The 14063-nt window shown below is 46.2% G+C and overlaps 1 protein-coding gene across 6 annotated transcripts in view; it reads left to right on the forward strand.

The window, feature by feature from the left end:
• The window catches only part of RIPOR1 (RHO family interacting cell polarization regulator 1), a 350808-nt gene that overhangs the window by 192403 nt on the left and 144342 nt on the right, over positions 1 to 14063 (forward strand). For 4 of the 6 annotated variants that reach the window (XM_033941973.1, XM_033941972.1, XM_033941974.1 and 1 more), the window contains 4 exons: positions 2757 to 2909; positions 6090 to 6168; positions 7237 to 7260; positions 12987 to 13040. In XM_033941973.1, the coding sequence (XP_033797864.1) occupies positions 2757 to 2909; positions 6090 to 6168; positions 7237 to 7260; positions 12987 to 13040 (310 nt within the window). Of the gene's footprint in view, positions 1 to 1906; positions 1999 to 2756; positions 2910 to 6089; positions 6169 to 7236; positions 7261 to 12986; positions 13041 to 14063 lie in introns of all 6 variants that reach the window. The other 2 variants (XM_033941977.1, XM_033941975.1) reach the window with 2 other exon arrangements.

A 14063-nucleotide genomic window follows, 5' to 3' on the forward strand; every position in this document is an offset into this window, starting at 1 on the left:
ACTTACCAGTGCATATGTCTTTTTTTTTTTTAAAAAGATTTTCTTCATTTGGATCCTTTTTCCATTCTTTAAAGGATGATTTTTTTGGGCTCCAATAGCCTCTTTCACTTTACCTTTTAACCACACTGGCTCTTGTTTTCTCTTCTTTCTACCTTTTGTTTGAAAAAACTCATGCGCTGTTCTATATTGTCTTCCCTCTCCTCTCCTGATTGGACACATAGAAAGCTCGCACATAGACACAAACAGTGGTGGTGTAAGGGGGGGCAGGGTCCGCCCCAGGTATCATCTTGGTGGGGGCATTGGCACCTGTCCTCCTTTCCTTCCCCCATCCCTTTTTAATGTTCCCGGCGCAATCAGCAACTCCAAACTGCTACTCGTGCTGGTGTCGGCTCTTCCTTTGACGTCACTTCCTAGACCTATATAGTATATATAAGTAGCAGGAGTGGAAAAACAAAAAAGTGGAAATCAGGACATTGGAGCTGAAGTCTTGGAAACTGGAAGCAAATTTGGATGAAGTTGGTAAAAAAGTACTAACTCCAACTTTGGAATTAAAAAAAATTATAATATAAATTTTATACTCCTTATATATAAATCTATTTGTCCCATATCTAAAGCTTATATTTACCAGTACTTTAGATCCAGAACAAAAAATTTAAAGCCTAATATCAGTAGGACAATCGAAGGCTTGGTGTTCAGACTCCATAGCCCTGGCGGAAAATACAGTCATAATACCAGTAAAGAACTATTTGTAATTATTTGGAAGGAATCAATTTTACACTTAACTTAATTTTTATTAAGGTGTGCTAATGAAGACACATCTCTAAACTAAGAATGGGCCAGTCCTTTCCTACTTCTGCTTTCTTCTTTAGATAATGCATTTTCCTTTCCAGTAAAGCTTTGATTATTACAATGAATATACATGAGAGAAATCTACATATACTGGAGATCCATGTATGCATACCACTTTGGGGGAATATCTTCATTAAAGCAGTTCATAAATGCAAATCCAATCGGGTTATTTCTTTATCTCATACATTTTCATTGTGGTAATCCTGAAACCTGATTGGCTACATGTGCCCCCTAAAAGCTAGATTCTCTTCTGAGTGTTCATCTAGAGGAATTTTATTTTTCTTATGTTCAGAGCAAAGCATGTTCTGTGGTGCTCAATGTGTTGGTGGAATGACTTTCCAGAAACTTACCCATTTTTAAAAAATTTTATTTTAAACTCAGCTATACTACTAGTCTTGATTGCATCCTCCGGCAATAAATTCTCCAGTTTAATTGTGCATCAACTGAAATGCTTTCTTAAATTTATGTTAATTAGTTTCATGAAGTGTCACCTTGAAAGAAGGAACTGTCCTACCCCATTCATTTTATACCACTCTTTAGTATCTATTCATAAAAGGGGCAAAGGTAATGGGATTTGATATACTGCCTTTCTGTGGTACAGTCGGTGATTTATTATATGCAGGTACTTTCTCTGTCCCTAGTGGGCTCACAGTCTAAGGTATGTTTTGAACTTGGAGTAATGGAGGGGTTAAGTGACTTGCCCAAGGTCACAAGGTGCTATAATGAGAATTGAACCCAGTTCCCCAGTTTCTCAGCCCACTGCCCTAACCACTAAAAAACATGCTGATATTTTTTTTTATTTTTTCCCCTGCAGTGTCCCTTGTCCTGGTCTCTTTTCACTGTTACTGAATTGCCTCAGATATCCATGTGTAGTCTGAAATCATTTAGCAGATACCTGGACAATGGGTGTTTGGTAATGATCTGTACCTGTTGCTCTGCTGCTCCATACATATCAGCCTTTGCTAGGATATTTCCAAGTGTCTGGTTTGCTGTTTTTCAGGCAGGGTAACCCTGAAGAGAGCACACACCCAATGCTTGTGTTTTTTCTTTGTCTCAGGATGGGGAGTGAAATGTCTTGCCTTCCTCATCTTTGAGGCAGCCAGTCAGGGAGCTGTGCAGAGACCCCACTTCTGCCTAATGTGCACACAGGTTGAAGTATGCAAACCAAAGCTAAGGGAGAGGTTGGGATTTTGAAAGAGGTGGCTCGGTCAGCTCTTTGTCAGCTCTATTCTGCAAAAGATTCTCACCCCCTTTTAAAACAAAATGATTTCTTCTTACCCATACTCCTGTGTGTTTGAGATTTTTATTGCCTACTTAAGTAAAGAGTTTAAGAGACTGCTTTGTGTATGTATGTTTTAAATTATTTTGGGGTTCCAGCCACACACCATATGTCTTATCCCATATCTAGCAGAGGGGACACATGGCTGGGTAGTTCTGAATCCAGTTCTGGATCCAGACATGCAGGCAAACCATGGACGTGTTTTCTTAAAAGTAGGAATCCTTTCAGTTCTGGGTGGAACTTTTTGTTTTTTATTTTCCCTTATGTTGGTGGTTCTGCCTTTTGCCAGGTTCCTTCTGAAGCAAGGATCTATAGAGGTAGCACTGCCAGCCAATATAGAGCAGCAGCAGCTAATTGGCTGGTTTACAAGTGTCCCTGTACTGGACTCCAGAGGGAATCACAGCCCATATGTTGTACCCTGGCTAAGTTAGATGCGAGGAGAAGAGGAAATAAAACCTTGGGAAGGAACCCATCTAACTGTGCCTGAAGAAGGCTTGTGGAATCAAAGTTCTAATAGAATCAGGTTCTAATTGAGCTGGAAAGCCAAAGGAGCAGGAGAAAGCTGCCAGGACAACGAGAAAAAGAAAACAAAACACTAATGATCTATTTTCTTTCTGTAATCCTGCAGGAATTTCCCTGCCTTCAGTACGCCAACAGTCTCCAGGAAATCAGGTTCCAGGATCAGTAGGATGTTCTCAATGTCTCACAAGTCGCCCCCTCCCAAGGTGCCTCAGCCTGAACGGGTGGATGAGGTATATGAAGCACTGAAGAAAGGCTTGGGGTAAGCAGTGGGGTGAAGAGAGACCAAGAAATGTTCAGATAATGGATAAGTTAATGTGGACATATTGAGGCCAATCTTCAAGGGAAAAAAAATCTGAGCTGTTAAATTTAGCAACCTAAGCCAGATGCCTAAATTAGGCTCCTAAATTTGGCTGAAAATAGGGGACAAAGTTGGGAACTGAAAATTTACCTAAAACTGGGAGTTTAAAAGTTTTCTGCTCCTAAATTTAGGTCTGTCATCCAGTTAGCATAGATTTGAGCCTAATTTAGCCTAATCAGGGCTAAGTTCCTAACTAGAGAATGACACGGTGGTTGTTAGCCGTGGCTAGCCGCGGGTAACCCACCAAAACGGTGACCAAAAAAAAAAGGTCACCGCGAGATCGGGGACAAGGCCATTCACCTCCCCGTGGAGCGGTGAATGGTTAGCATGCACGGTGAATGAGCATTCAATCCGGTAGCTCCCTCTCTCCCGCCGGCCATGCATCTCTCTCCCTCCCTCCGTTTCCCTTATCTTTTCTTGTTGAAACTGGCGATTTCTATAAGGCTATGAGCTGTATTACAGCCGGAGCCTTGAAGTTGCGTCACGTTGCCTGCTGGAAAAATCTCCTCTGACGCAACTTCCTATTTCCGGTTGCATCAGAGGAGACTTTTCTAGCAGGCAACCCGACGCGACTTCAAGGCTTCGGCTGCAATACAGCGCATAGCCTTATACAGATTGCCAGTTTCGCCACAAGAGAAGGTAAGAGGGAGGGAGGGAGGGGGAGAAATGCACGGCTGGCCGGCGGGAGGGAGCTGCTGGACCACGTGAAGGGTGCTGGGAGCGGGGGGATGGAGAGGAGAAGACGCTGAAGACGGGGACGGGGCGGTGAAAGGGAGAGTAGGGATGGTGATGGGGCGGTGAAGGGGACGGCAGAGACAGGGACGGGGCGGTGAAGGGGACAGCAGGGATGGGGCGGTGAAGAGGATGGTGGGACGGGGCAGTGACGGGGACAGAAATTTTCCCCATGTCATTCTCTACTCCTAACTATTTTTTCCTGTCCTAAATCGACTCCTAACTTTAGGACAGTGTCCCGCAAACTTTCTCGAGCTGTGGCACACTAAATGTAGTGGCCGTAGCTCGAAGCGTCTGGAAGTGCGATTGACGTTATCACGATGATGTCTGCGCATGCGCGAAGGCCCTCCAGTGGGGGGGGGGGTGATAAGGAAGAGGGCTGGAGAGAAGGAGAAGCGCTGGGGCCAGCTGATTGCCTACAGGACATGCTTCTCGCCACAAGAGGCACGTCCTGTAGGCAGTCTCCTCCCCAGTGTGCACACAGTTTGCGATACACTGCTTTGGGAGATTAATGAAATTTTGAGCATAGGTTTAGGCACTCAGCCTTAATCATTTTTCAGAGGCTAATTTTAAAACCTTTGAAAATTTAACTCCATTGTTTTTTTTGCACGGATCCATCTGTGATGGCAAATACATGGGTAACCTAGTAAATGACAGCAGATAAAGACCTGAGTGGTCTATCCAGTCTGCCCAGTAGTCACACTCACTATACATTCATAGTTAAATTGGCTTTTTTTTTTCTTTATTTCTGGACAATAGACCATAGAATTCTACCTGGTACTGTTTTTAGGTTACCACTGCTGGAATTGCCATCAAAACTCACTCCAGCCTATCCTAACCATCCTGTCCCTGGAGCTTCCATCAAAGCCCTCCCCAGCTCGTCCTAAACCAAATCACCACATACGAGACACAGATTGTACAGGATTTCCCAGTACCGGCTTTAGTTTAATTTATACTATTCATTTTCTAATTGGAGATCCTCTGTGTTCATCCCACGCTTTTTTGAATTCTGTCACTGTTTTCAAAATAAATTTTTTATTACTTTTGTGGCAATGATACAAAGAGAATAAGGGCTAGTTTCACTAAGCAAACTGATCGTGTACCAATTGGTTTGCGACCTGATTTTACTCTGGCTCAATTCACTTACCTCATTCCGATCCGCGCATGCAAATGAGGGGAATGGCAGGCAAAGTAGAAGGATCCTAATTCACTAAAGAAATCTAGCAAACCGACTGGGCTGGATGATCGACACAAGAAGCGACTGCTGGGGACCTGTCGAAAACGTCCTTTCCGACTCTCCAGCTCCATTGCCGCCCTGCTCTCTGCTGCCCTGAATATTTATCTCTCTGACCTGAATCGCTGCCCTGCTCTGCCCTGAATTGCCGTCCTACTCTGCCCCGAATCTCTCCTACCTGCTGTGCCCCGAATCGGCGCCCTGCTCTGCCCTGAATCTCTTCTGCCTACTTTGCCCCGAATCTCTCCTCCTTGCCGCCCCAAATCTCTCCTGCCCTTCCCTGCACTGCGAGCCCGTGGTTTTAATCCACAGGTTTAAAGCGGGTTAAAACCATGGGCTCGCTGGGTTAGTAAAAATAAAAAATAAAAAACATTACTCCTAAGTCTCCCACCCTGCAACCTCAATTCATGTCCTCTAGTTTTACCATTTTCCTTTCTCTGGAAAAGATTTGTTTCTACGAGTATATTAATACCTCTCAAGTATTTAAACATTTGTGTCATATCTCCCCTGTCCTATCTTCTAGAGTAAACATTTTCTAGTCTTCCAGTCTCTTCTTGTATGTGTTTTGGTGCAAGCCCCATACCATTTTTGTCACTTTTCTCTAGACCGCTTCAAATCTTTTTACATCCTTAGCCAAAACTGAACATAGTACTCTAGGTGGGGCATCGCCATCGACCTATACAGAGGCATCAACACCCCCTTTTGTCTGCTGGTTATGCCTCTCTCTGTACAGCCCAGCATCCTTCTGGCTAAACCTTATCATCCTTCTGGCTAACCTTATCACACTGTTTCGGTGCCTTCAGATCCTCAAACACTATCTCCCCGTATGTGCATATCAGCATCTCACCTCCTAGCACATAGGTTCCCTCAGATTTCTACTCCCCAAGTGCCTCACTCTGCACTTCTTCACATTGCAGTTCTCTATGTATTGATGATATATGTGTGTATAGGCTATTCATCCAACATGGTATAATTTCTCCTTGGTGGCAGTATTGTGCCATATAAATATTTGTGCTTTTTATAATTGCTATTTAATTGGACTCCATAGCAATGTCTTGCGCTGCTTTGTTGCATGCATCTTTCCTTGTGTTTGACTTGTTTCCCTTTTTCTTCAGTGCTTACCTGGAAGTACATCAGGCAGAACTGGACAAGCTTAACACACAGATCCGAGAATCCAAGAGGAATTCCAGGCTGGTGAGGCTCATTTACAGTGGTGGGGTGAGGGGAATTCTCTATCCCTGTCTCTAGTAGAAAGGGAGTCAAGGTGCCACTATTTCATTTAATAGGCCTTGCAAAGGGTAGTGTTGCCTTTTCTGTGAAGGGTAAGTGCAACCACTTCAGAGGCTTTAGAACAGGGGTGTCAAAGTCGGTCCTCGAGGGCCGCAATCCAGTTGGGTTTTCAGGATTTCTCCAATGAATATGCATGAGATCTATTTGCATGCACTGCTTTCAGTGCATATTCATTGGGGAAATCCTGAAAACCCAACTGGATTGTGGCCCTCAAGGACCAACTTTTGACACCTGTGCTTTAGGGTGATGATACCTCTTTCCTCCCTCCCCCTCCCCCCCCCCACACACACACTTGAGGTTCATCTAAAGAAAGAAGAATAGAGGGCATTACATCTATGATGCCGGAGAAGGGATAGGAATATCAGTACAAGAAAACCCAGTAGAGGAATGCGCAAACAATCGTCACAAACAGATCCTCAATGCATATAATATGTGGCAAGCACATGAACAAAAAAAATCGTGAATATTTGACCACAATAATCTAAACAAATTTTATGCTAGTGTAAGTGTGTAGTCATAAGCTAAGAGAGCCCAATAACCAAGATGGTTACTGCTCTACTGCCAGGGATTATTTCAGCCCATTAATGAATACCATCATAGGTGTACACTGAGAACAGAGAAGGGATAGGGGCAATGTCACTATAATGCTTGAGGTACTTCCAGTATTCCCCTGCAAGGAAAAAAGGACAAAGGTTTCTTCATGATATTCTGTCTGAAGTGCCATAACGGGCCTATTAAGAAAGACAAGATTCTTTTATATTTGTGCTTGAAAGCAGTATGAACTACTAGCTCTACTATGCTGCCAGACTCTCCTTATCAGTGTGACAGTCACGCTGAATGCCTTCACTGTGCCCAAAGCTGGTGTGACTTTTCCTTCTCTTCGTGTCCACCCTAAATCCCTCAGCCAAAAAACTTTCTGTTGTCTCTATATCCCTGCAGCCCTTAATGTCTGTCTTATTTTTTCTCCTTTAGGGTTTCCTTTATGACTTGGATAAGGTAAGAAGACCCTACTATTTCTGAAGTGTAGAATAGCCGCAAGACCTGAGTAGAGAGCTCCTGACTTCTCAGGAAATCCTAGGGCTCGGGCAGCATAAACTGATAATGAAGGAACCCAAAAGGACATTTCCAGCAGAGGAGCTCCTTGCAGTGGCATACTGCAGGAGGGGGTGGTAGTCCACCTCGCCCTGGGTATAAGCCCTAAGGGGCTACAGCTGGCACACCGGGATCTCCTGCCCTTCTCTGCCACTGCTGCTGCTTTCCTGAACCAACAGCAGCAGTGGGTATTTTCCCTTCCCCCCCACGACTGCTAGTCTACCCTTTTCTGACATCACGACCTTGTTACGGATCAGAGCTGGCAGCTGTGGTAGGGTGCCTGAAGGTTCTGTGATGGGTGCATTTAAGTTTACTACTGCTGCTTTACTGGTTCAGGAAGCAGCGGTATGAAAGAGGAGGCAGGATACTGGATGGAATTGGGGTTGAGGGAGAGAGAAGGGAGCAGGATACTGTGTATGGAAGGTTGGTGGAGGGAGAGGGAAGTGGGGTAGGGAGAGAGAAGAGGGCAGTAAACTGGATGTAATTGGGGTAGAGGGTGAGAGAGGGAGCAAATGCTGGATGCAATTGAGGCGGAGGGGGAAAGAGAGAAGGGGCAAATGCTGTATGGATGTGGGGTGGAGGGGAGAGAGATAGAGAGAAGGGGGCAAGATGCTGGATGGATGTGGGGTGGAGGGGAGAGAAATAAGAGGGCAGTTGCTGGATGGATATGGGGTGGAGGGGAAGAGAGAAGGGGGCAGATGCTTTAAGGAAGTAGGGGAGAGGGAGAGAGAGAAGAGGTGGATGCTGGATGGATGTGGGGTGGAGGGAGAGAGAGGGGATCAAAGAGAAAAGGGAGTAGACAATGGAAATGGTGAGAGTGGGGACAGGTGCTTAATGGAAGGGGGTAGAGAAAGAAGGCACATGATAGAAGGACGGGATAAAGAAAAAAGGCCACGTGCTGGATGGGGAAAAGAGGATAGAGTTAGTGAGATACTGGAGAGGATTAGGGGAAAAGGTGGCAAGGTGTAGGTAGACACAGTGAAAAGAGGAATTTAATGATTCAATGAACATTGGAAGATACAATGACAGTAAATGAAAAATCCTTATTATTGAAAGTCAATGAAATGTGTGAGCATTGGAACCCATTACATCTTTCTTGGTGATGATTTTGCCTGTAGTTTGCTACAAAATGAGTTGCCTTTTATAAAAAAATTAAATGAGATTCTTACAAAATTTCTTTGGCTGGGTAAAACTGCTAGAATAACCTTAGTATCTTTTCAAAAATCACAATTGGCGGGGGTGGGGGGGAGGGGAATTTTCCAAATTTTTATAGGTATCATCAAGCCTTCATATTGCGTAGGGGTATGTATTGGATCCTTCATGAACTCATGGATATTAGAGAGACATCTCATGTCCCCATTACGTCTTAACCTAGACTATATAAGGACAATAGTACAGTTCTTCTTTGCACCTGGAATACATTAAAATTTATTGATAATTTAACACCTACTCCAATACAACAATCCACGTGGCAATCTCTATGGTTAAACTCCAAGATACAAATCAGCCAGCGAGTCTGGAAACATTGGTTGCAGGCAGGCATACGTACACTTGATAACAGAATTTCTAATGGGAAACTGCTAAATTTACCGTATTTTCACGCAAATAACGCGCACCCGTATAAAACGCGCACACGGGTATAGCGCGCAGAAATCACGATGATATGTACAAAAACTTTGGTATACCGCGCTCACGGGTATACCGCGCATGCTGCCCGACGCTCCTTTCGCCCGCCCTGACTTTCCGTGCGCTGTCCCGACTCTCCGTTCACCACCCCTGACTTCCGTGCACTGTCCCCCCTTGAAGGTCTGTCCCCATCCTGAAAGCCTGATACCCCCCCCCGACGTCCGATACATCCCTCCCCCCGAAGGACCGCCGACTCCCCAACAATATCGGGCCAGGAGGGAGCCCAAATCCTCCTGGCCACGGCGACCCCCTAACCCCACCCCGCACTACATTACGGGCAGGAGGGATCCCAGGCCCTCCTGCCCTCGACGCAAATCCCCCTCCCCCCAACGACCGCCCCCCCCCCAAGAACCTCCGACCGCCCCCCCAGCTGACCCGCGACCCCCCTGGCGACCCCCACACCCCCCTTCCCCGTACCTTTGGTAGTTGGGCCAGAAGGGAGCCCAAACCCTCCTGGCCACGGCGACCCCCTAACCCCACCCCGCACTACATTACGGGCAGGAGGGATCCCAGGCCCTCCTGCCCTCGACGCAAACCCCCCTCCCCCCCAACGTCCGCCCCCCCCCAACAACCTCCGACCGCCCCCCCAGCCGACCCGCGACCCCCCTGGCGACCCCCCCACCCCCCTTCCCCGTACCTTTGGTAGTTGGCCGGACAGACGGGAGCCAAACCCGCCTGTCCGGCAGGCAGCCAACGAAGGAATGAGGCCGGATTGGCCCATCCATCCTAAAGCTCCGCCTACTGGTGGGGCCTAAGGCGCGTGGGCCAATCAGAATAGGCCCTGGAACCTTAGGTCCCACCTGGGGGCGCGGCCTGAGGCACATGGTCGAGTTGGGCCCATGTGCCTCAGGCCGCGCCCCCAGGTGGGACCTAAGGCTCCAGGGCCTATTCTGATTGGCCCACGCGCCTTAGGCCCCACCAGTAGGCGGAGCTTTAGGATGGATGGGCCAATCCGGCCTCATTCCTTCGTTGGCTGCCTGCCGGACAGGCGGGTTTGGCTCCCGTCTGTCCGGCCAACTACCAAAGGTACGGGGAAGGGGGGTGGGGGGGGTCGCCAGGGGGATCGCGGGTCGGCTGGGGGGCGGTCGGAGGTTCTTGGGGGGGGGCGGTCGTTGGGGGGGAGGGGGGTTTGCGTCGAGGGCAGGAGGGCCTGGGATCCCTCCTGCCCGTAATGTAGTGCGGGGTGGGGTTAGGGGGTCGCCGTGGCCAGGAGGGTTTGGGCTCCCTTCTGGCCCAACTACCAAAGGTACGGGGAAGGGGGGGGGGGGGGTCGTGGGGGTCGCCAGGGGGGTCGCGGGTCGGCTGGGGGGGCGGTCGGAGGTTCTTGGGGGGGGGGCGGTCGTTGGAGGGAGGGGGGCTTGCGTCGAGGGCAGGAGGGCCTGGGATCCCTCCTGCCCGTAATGTCGTGCGGGGTGGGGTTAGGGGGTCGCCGTGGCCAGGAGGGTTTGGGCTCCCTTCTGGCCCGATATTGTCGGGAAGTCGGCGGTCCTTCGGGGTGGGGGTGCGAGTGGTCCTGCCGGGGGGGGGATGTATCGGACGTCGGGGAGTCGGCCGGGCAAGAGGGCTTGGGCTCCCTCTTGCTCCGATCGTGGGTGCGGGTGGGAGCGCGTGCGAGCGGTCGTTCGGGGTGGGGGTGCGAGCGGTCCTGCTGGGGGGGTGAATCGGGCGTCGGGCGGGGTGGGAACTATGTTTTAAAACTTTTGTATACCGCGCTCACGCATATAACGCGCGAGGGGTATGCGCGGTAGGTAAAAACGCGTATAACGCGCGCGTTATATGCGTGAAAATACGGTATTACAATTGCAACAATCATTTGGCATTTCAAAATCTCAAGGTTATAAATGGTTGCAGTTGAAACAGGCCATTCAGAAAGGGTTCCCTGATTGGCAAAATTTAAAAAATCAGTATAGCTTGCTGGGCCTATGTTTCCAGACAGATTGGCAGGAGCATCAGGCCGCCAAGTGGTACAAATTAATATCTGAATATTTGAATAAAAAACCTAAAACAAGCCTAAAAGACATTTGGAGCATTGAGATAAAACAGCAGATTTCTTTCTTTTTTAAAAAAATGTTTTATTCATTTTTAAAACTTTCAATAAGTGTAACATGGTGGATGGCTGTGGTCTAAAATAAGAGCGTTAAGCATGAAGGGAATTATCGCCTTGAAAAAGCCTTTTAGGTGAAACATGTTGGCCTGATATCCCTGCATTGTGACCACTAAGCTAAGTACTTTTAAATTATTACTGATTTAAAGTATTAATTAAAGTAAATATAAATTAAATAAGATAATATATAAAGGAGTCCGATGAGGAAAGGACACATAAAGCCACGGACTATGAGAGTTATTGAGTCCCTGGTGGTGTCGCTGAGGACTGTGAGTGAATGGGATTGAGAAATATACTGGACGCTGTTTAAGACTTTGAACAGTTTCCTAATACTTATTGTGAACTATAGATTTCTCAAAACAAGTTAGATTCATTAAAATTAGAGTGCCACAGTAAATTGTAGCACAATATTAGGGGACATACATCACTGTTTCTGTGGTGCTGCATTGTATGCAGTCTGGCTTCTTGGTGGTTCAGTTCAACGTTTGTCTACATATTTCTATATTTAGTTTGTGATTACTTATTCCATACTGGTGAGGGTGTTTCTGTGTTTTGTGTATACGAAAGAGATGGTTTTCTGTTAGCATTGACTGTGCAGGATTGATTTGTATTACTCTGGCTTGTTTAGCTTTACAATGTGCGTATTGATATTTTAGTGCTCACTGCAGTGTTTAAGATGCTGCCTTTTCCTAGGTACACTCTTGTACAAGTTGTGGATTATTATAAATATCATGTTTTTCAAATAGAGGAAGGGGTGTTAAAAATGATCATCACATGTTCTAGTTACGCCACTGGCTCCTTAAACCAGCTGTCCGAGTTCCACGTGAAGATTTTTGCTGAGAATCAAATCCAATTCAATTTGAAGCTAGAGTGTTAGTGCCTCCTTAAAGAGAGTAAATGAATTTGCTTTATAAGGATTGCTTGGTAACTATACATGGAGTTGAGCTCCTAGGGGAGACAGGAGGAGGAATTACAGCACTCTTACCCCATAAAAGTGAATTTCTTGTAGACTGTTGATTTTTTGCCACACAACTCTTGGCACTACTGCACTGGAAGGGTTATGGCATCGTGTGTGCTGGTATCGCCCTTTTCCTGTCTTGCACATTAGAGTGTGATTGTGATGTCACTAGAATCTGAGGCAACTGATGTACAAAAGAGATTCTTAGGGCTAGATTCACTAAGCAAACCGATCCTGTACTGATCGGTTTGCGACCCCTTTGCGACCCAATTTCCCTCCGACCCGATTCACTAACCTCTCCTGCGATCCGCTTCCGATCCATGCATGCAAATTAGGCAGGGACGCGATTCACTAAACACAATTGGCATCACTCCTGCCTTTTGTTGTTCTGTGGGGCATTGGCACAGGGGGGGGGGGGGGAGGAATATTTTTTAGGTGTTTGGGGATGGAGGAGGCACTTTTGGGGGGGGCTTTAAAAAAAAAATTTTTAACCAAGCAGTTATTTTGCATGTGTAATACATGCAAACTATCTGCCTGATTAGAAAATAAAAATAAAAAAAGCCGGCAGAAGCCCTGACAGCAGTGACAGGAGGCTTCTTCTGTCGCTACTGTCAGGGTCTGCACGTGCTCCAGAATTGTGCTCTAGCAATCCGTGCTGTGGGTGGGGGGCATGTCAACGATCGTCCCCATTTGCATGCAGGCCTTTTGTGAATTCGTCAGCCTGCAATCGGGAACGGATCGGAGACAGAATCAGGGGTTAGTGAATCTAGCCTTTAGACTCTTTCAAATGTGTTTATTAAACGTGTTCTTATTTTGGCATTGGATAATCAAAGGAGAGAATTGTTGCCTAAACTTCTAACAAATTTTGTTTTTGTTCTTCAGCAAGTGAAGTCTATTGAGCGTTTCATTCGCCGATTGGAGTTCCACGCAAGTAAGGTGAGTATTCCTAATTACAGTATTTCTATGTACACAGCACTGAATAAACACTGTAGTACTGATCAGATAAAAATTTATCTGACTTGAGTTGATTGTAAACTCTGTTGAACTGACAGACAAATAAGGGATTAGGGAGTTCCATTAATACGGAAATGCTTCAAGTGGTTCAGAAGCGTTTGTTGCATTATCTCATCAATGTAGGTTAAGATGGAAGGCTGAAATTACAGTATCAGACCTGTCATGCTCGGTCCATGCACCTCTGTCCTACCTTATGCATTTTTGATCCTTGTGAATGACATCTTGTCAGGTTTGTGCATTCCAATTTGTGTTTTCATTCATATCTCTATCTCCCCTAATCAATATATGTTGGGCTAGATCAGGGGTGGGCAACTCTGGTCCTTGAGGGCTGGAATCCAGTTGGGTTTTCAGGATTTCCCCAATGAATATGCATGAGATCTATTTGCATGCACTGCTTTCAGTGCATATTCATTGGGGAAATCCTGAAAACCCGACTGGATTCCGGCCCTCGAGGACCGGAGTTACCCACCCCTAGGCTAGATCATCAAAGTATTCTGCATTAGTCTGCATTAAGATACATTACTTACCATAGATTTCCATTTTATGCAGTGGGGCCTCTTTATGACTTAGAAGACCCTGTATAATGTATATTAATGCAGACTAATGCAGTAGAATACTTTGATAAACTAGCCCAACATATTCTGATTAGGGGAGAGGGATATATGCATGAAAACACAAATTGGAATGCTCAAATCTGATAAGCTGTTATTACATTACATTACATTAGTGACTTCTATTCCGCTTATTCACAAAGATTTAGAGTTATTGAAGTATGCTAACATATTAATGGCATTCATGCATACTAGAATAATAATAAAGAGGCCCCACTGCATAAAACAGAAATCTATGGTAAGTAACATGGCCTGATTATAATGTAGTCAAGGGTTGAATCTATTACTTATTATACTGTAAGCCCGACAGAATGTGGATTTAGTTAACGTCGTA

This window comes from Geotrypetes seraphini, chromosome 4 (genome assembly GCF_902459505.1).
Source record: "Geotrypetes seraphini chromosome 4, aGeoSer1.1, whole genome shotgun sequence".
NCBI lineage: Eukaryota > Metazoa > Chordata > Amphibia > Gymnophiona > Dermophiidae > Geotrypetes > Geotrypetes seraphini.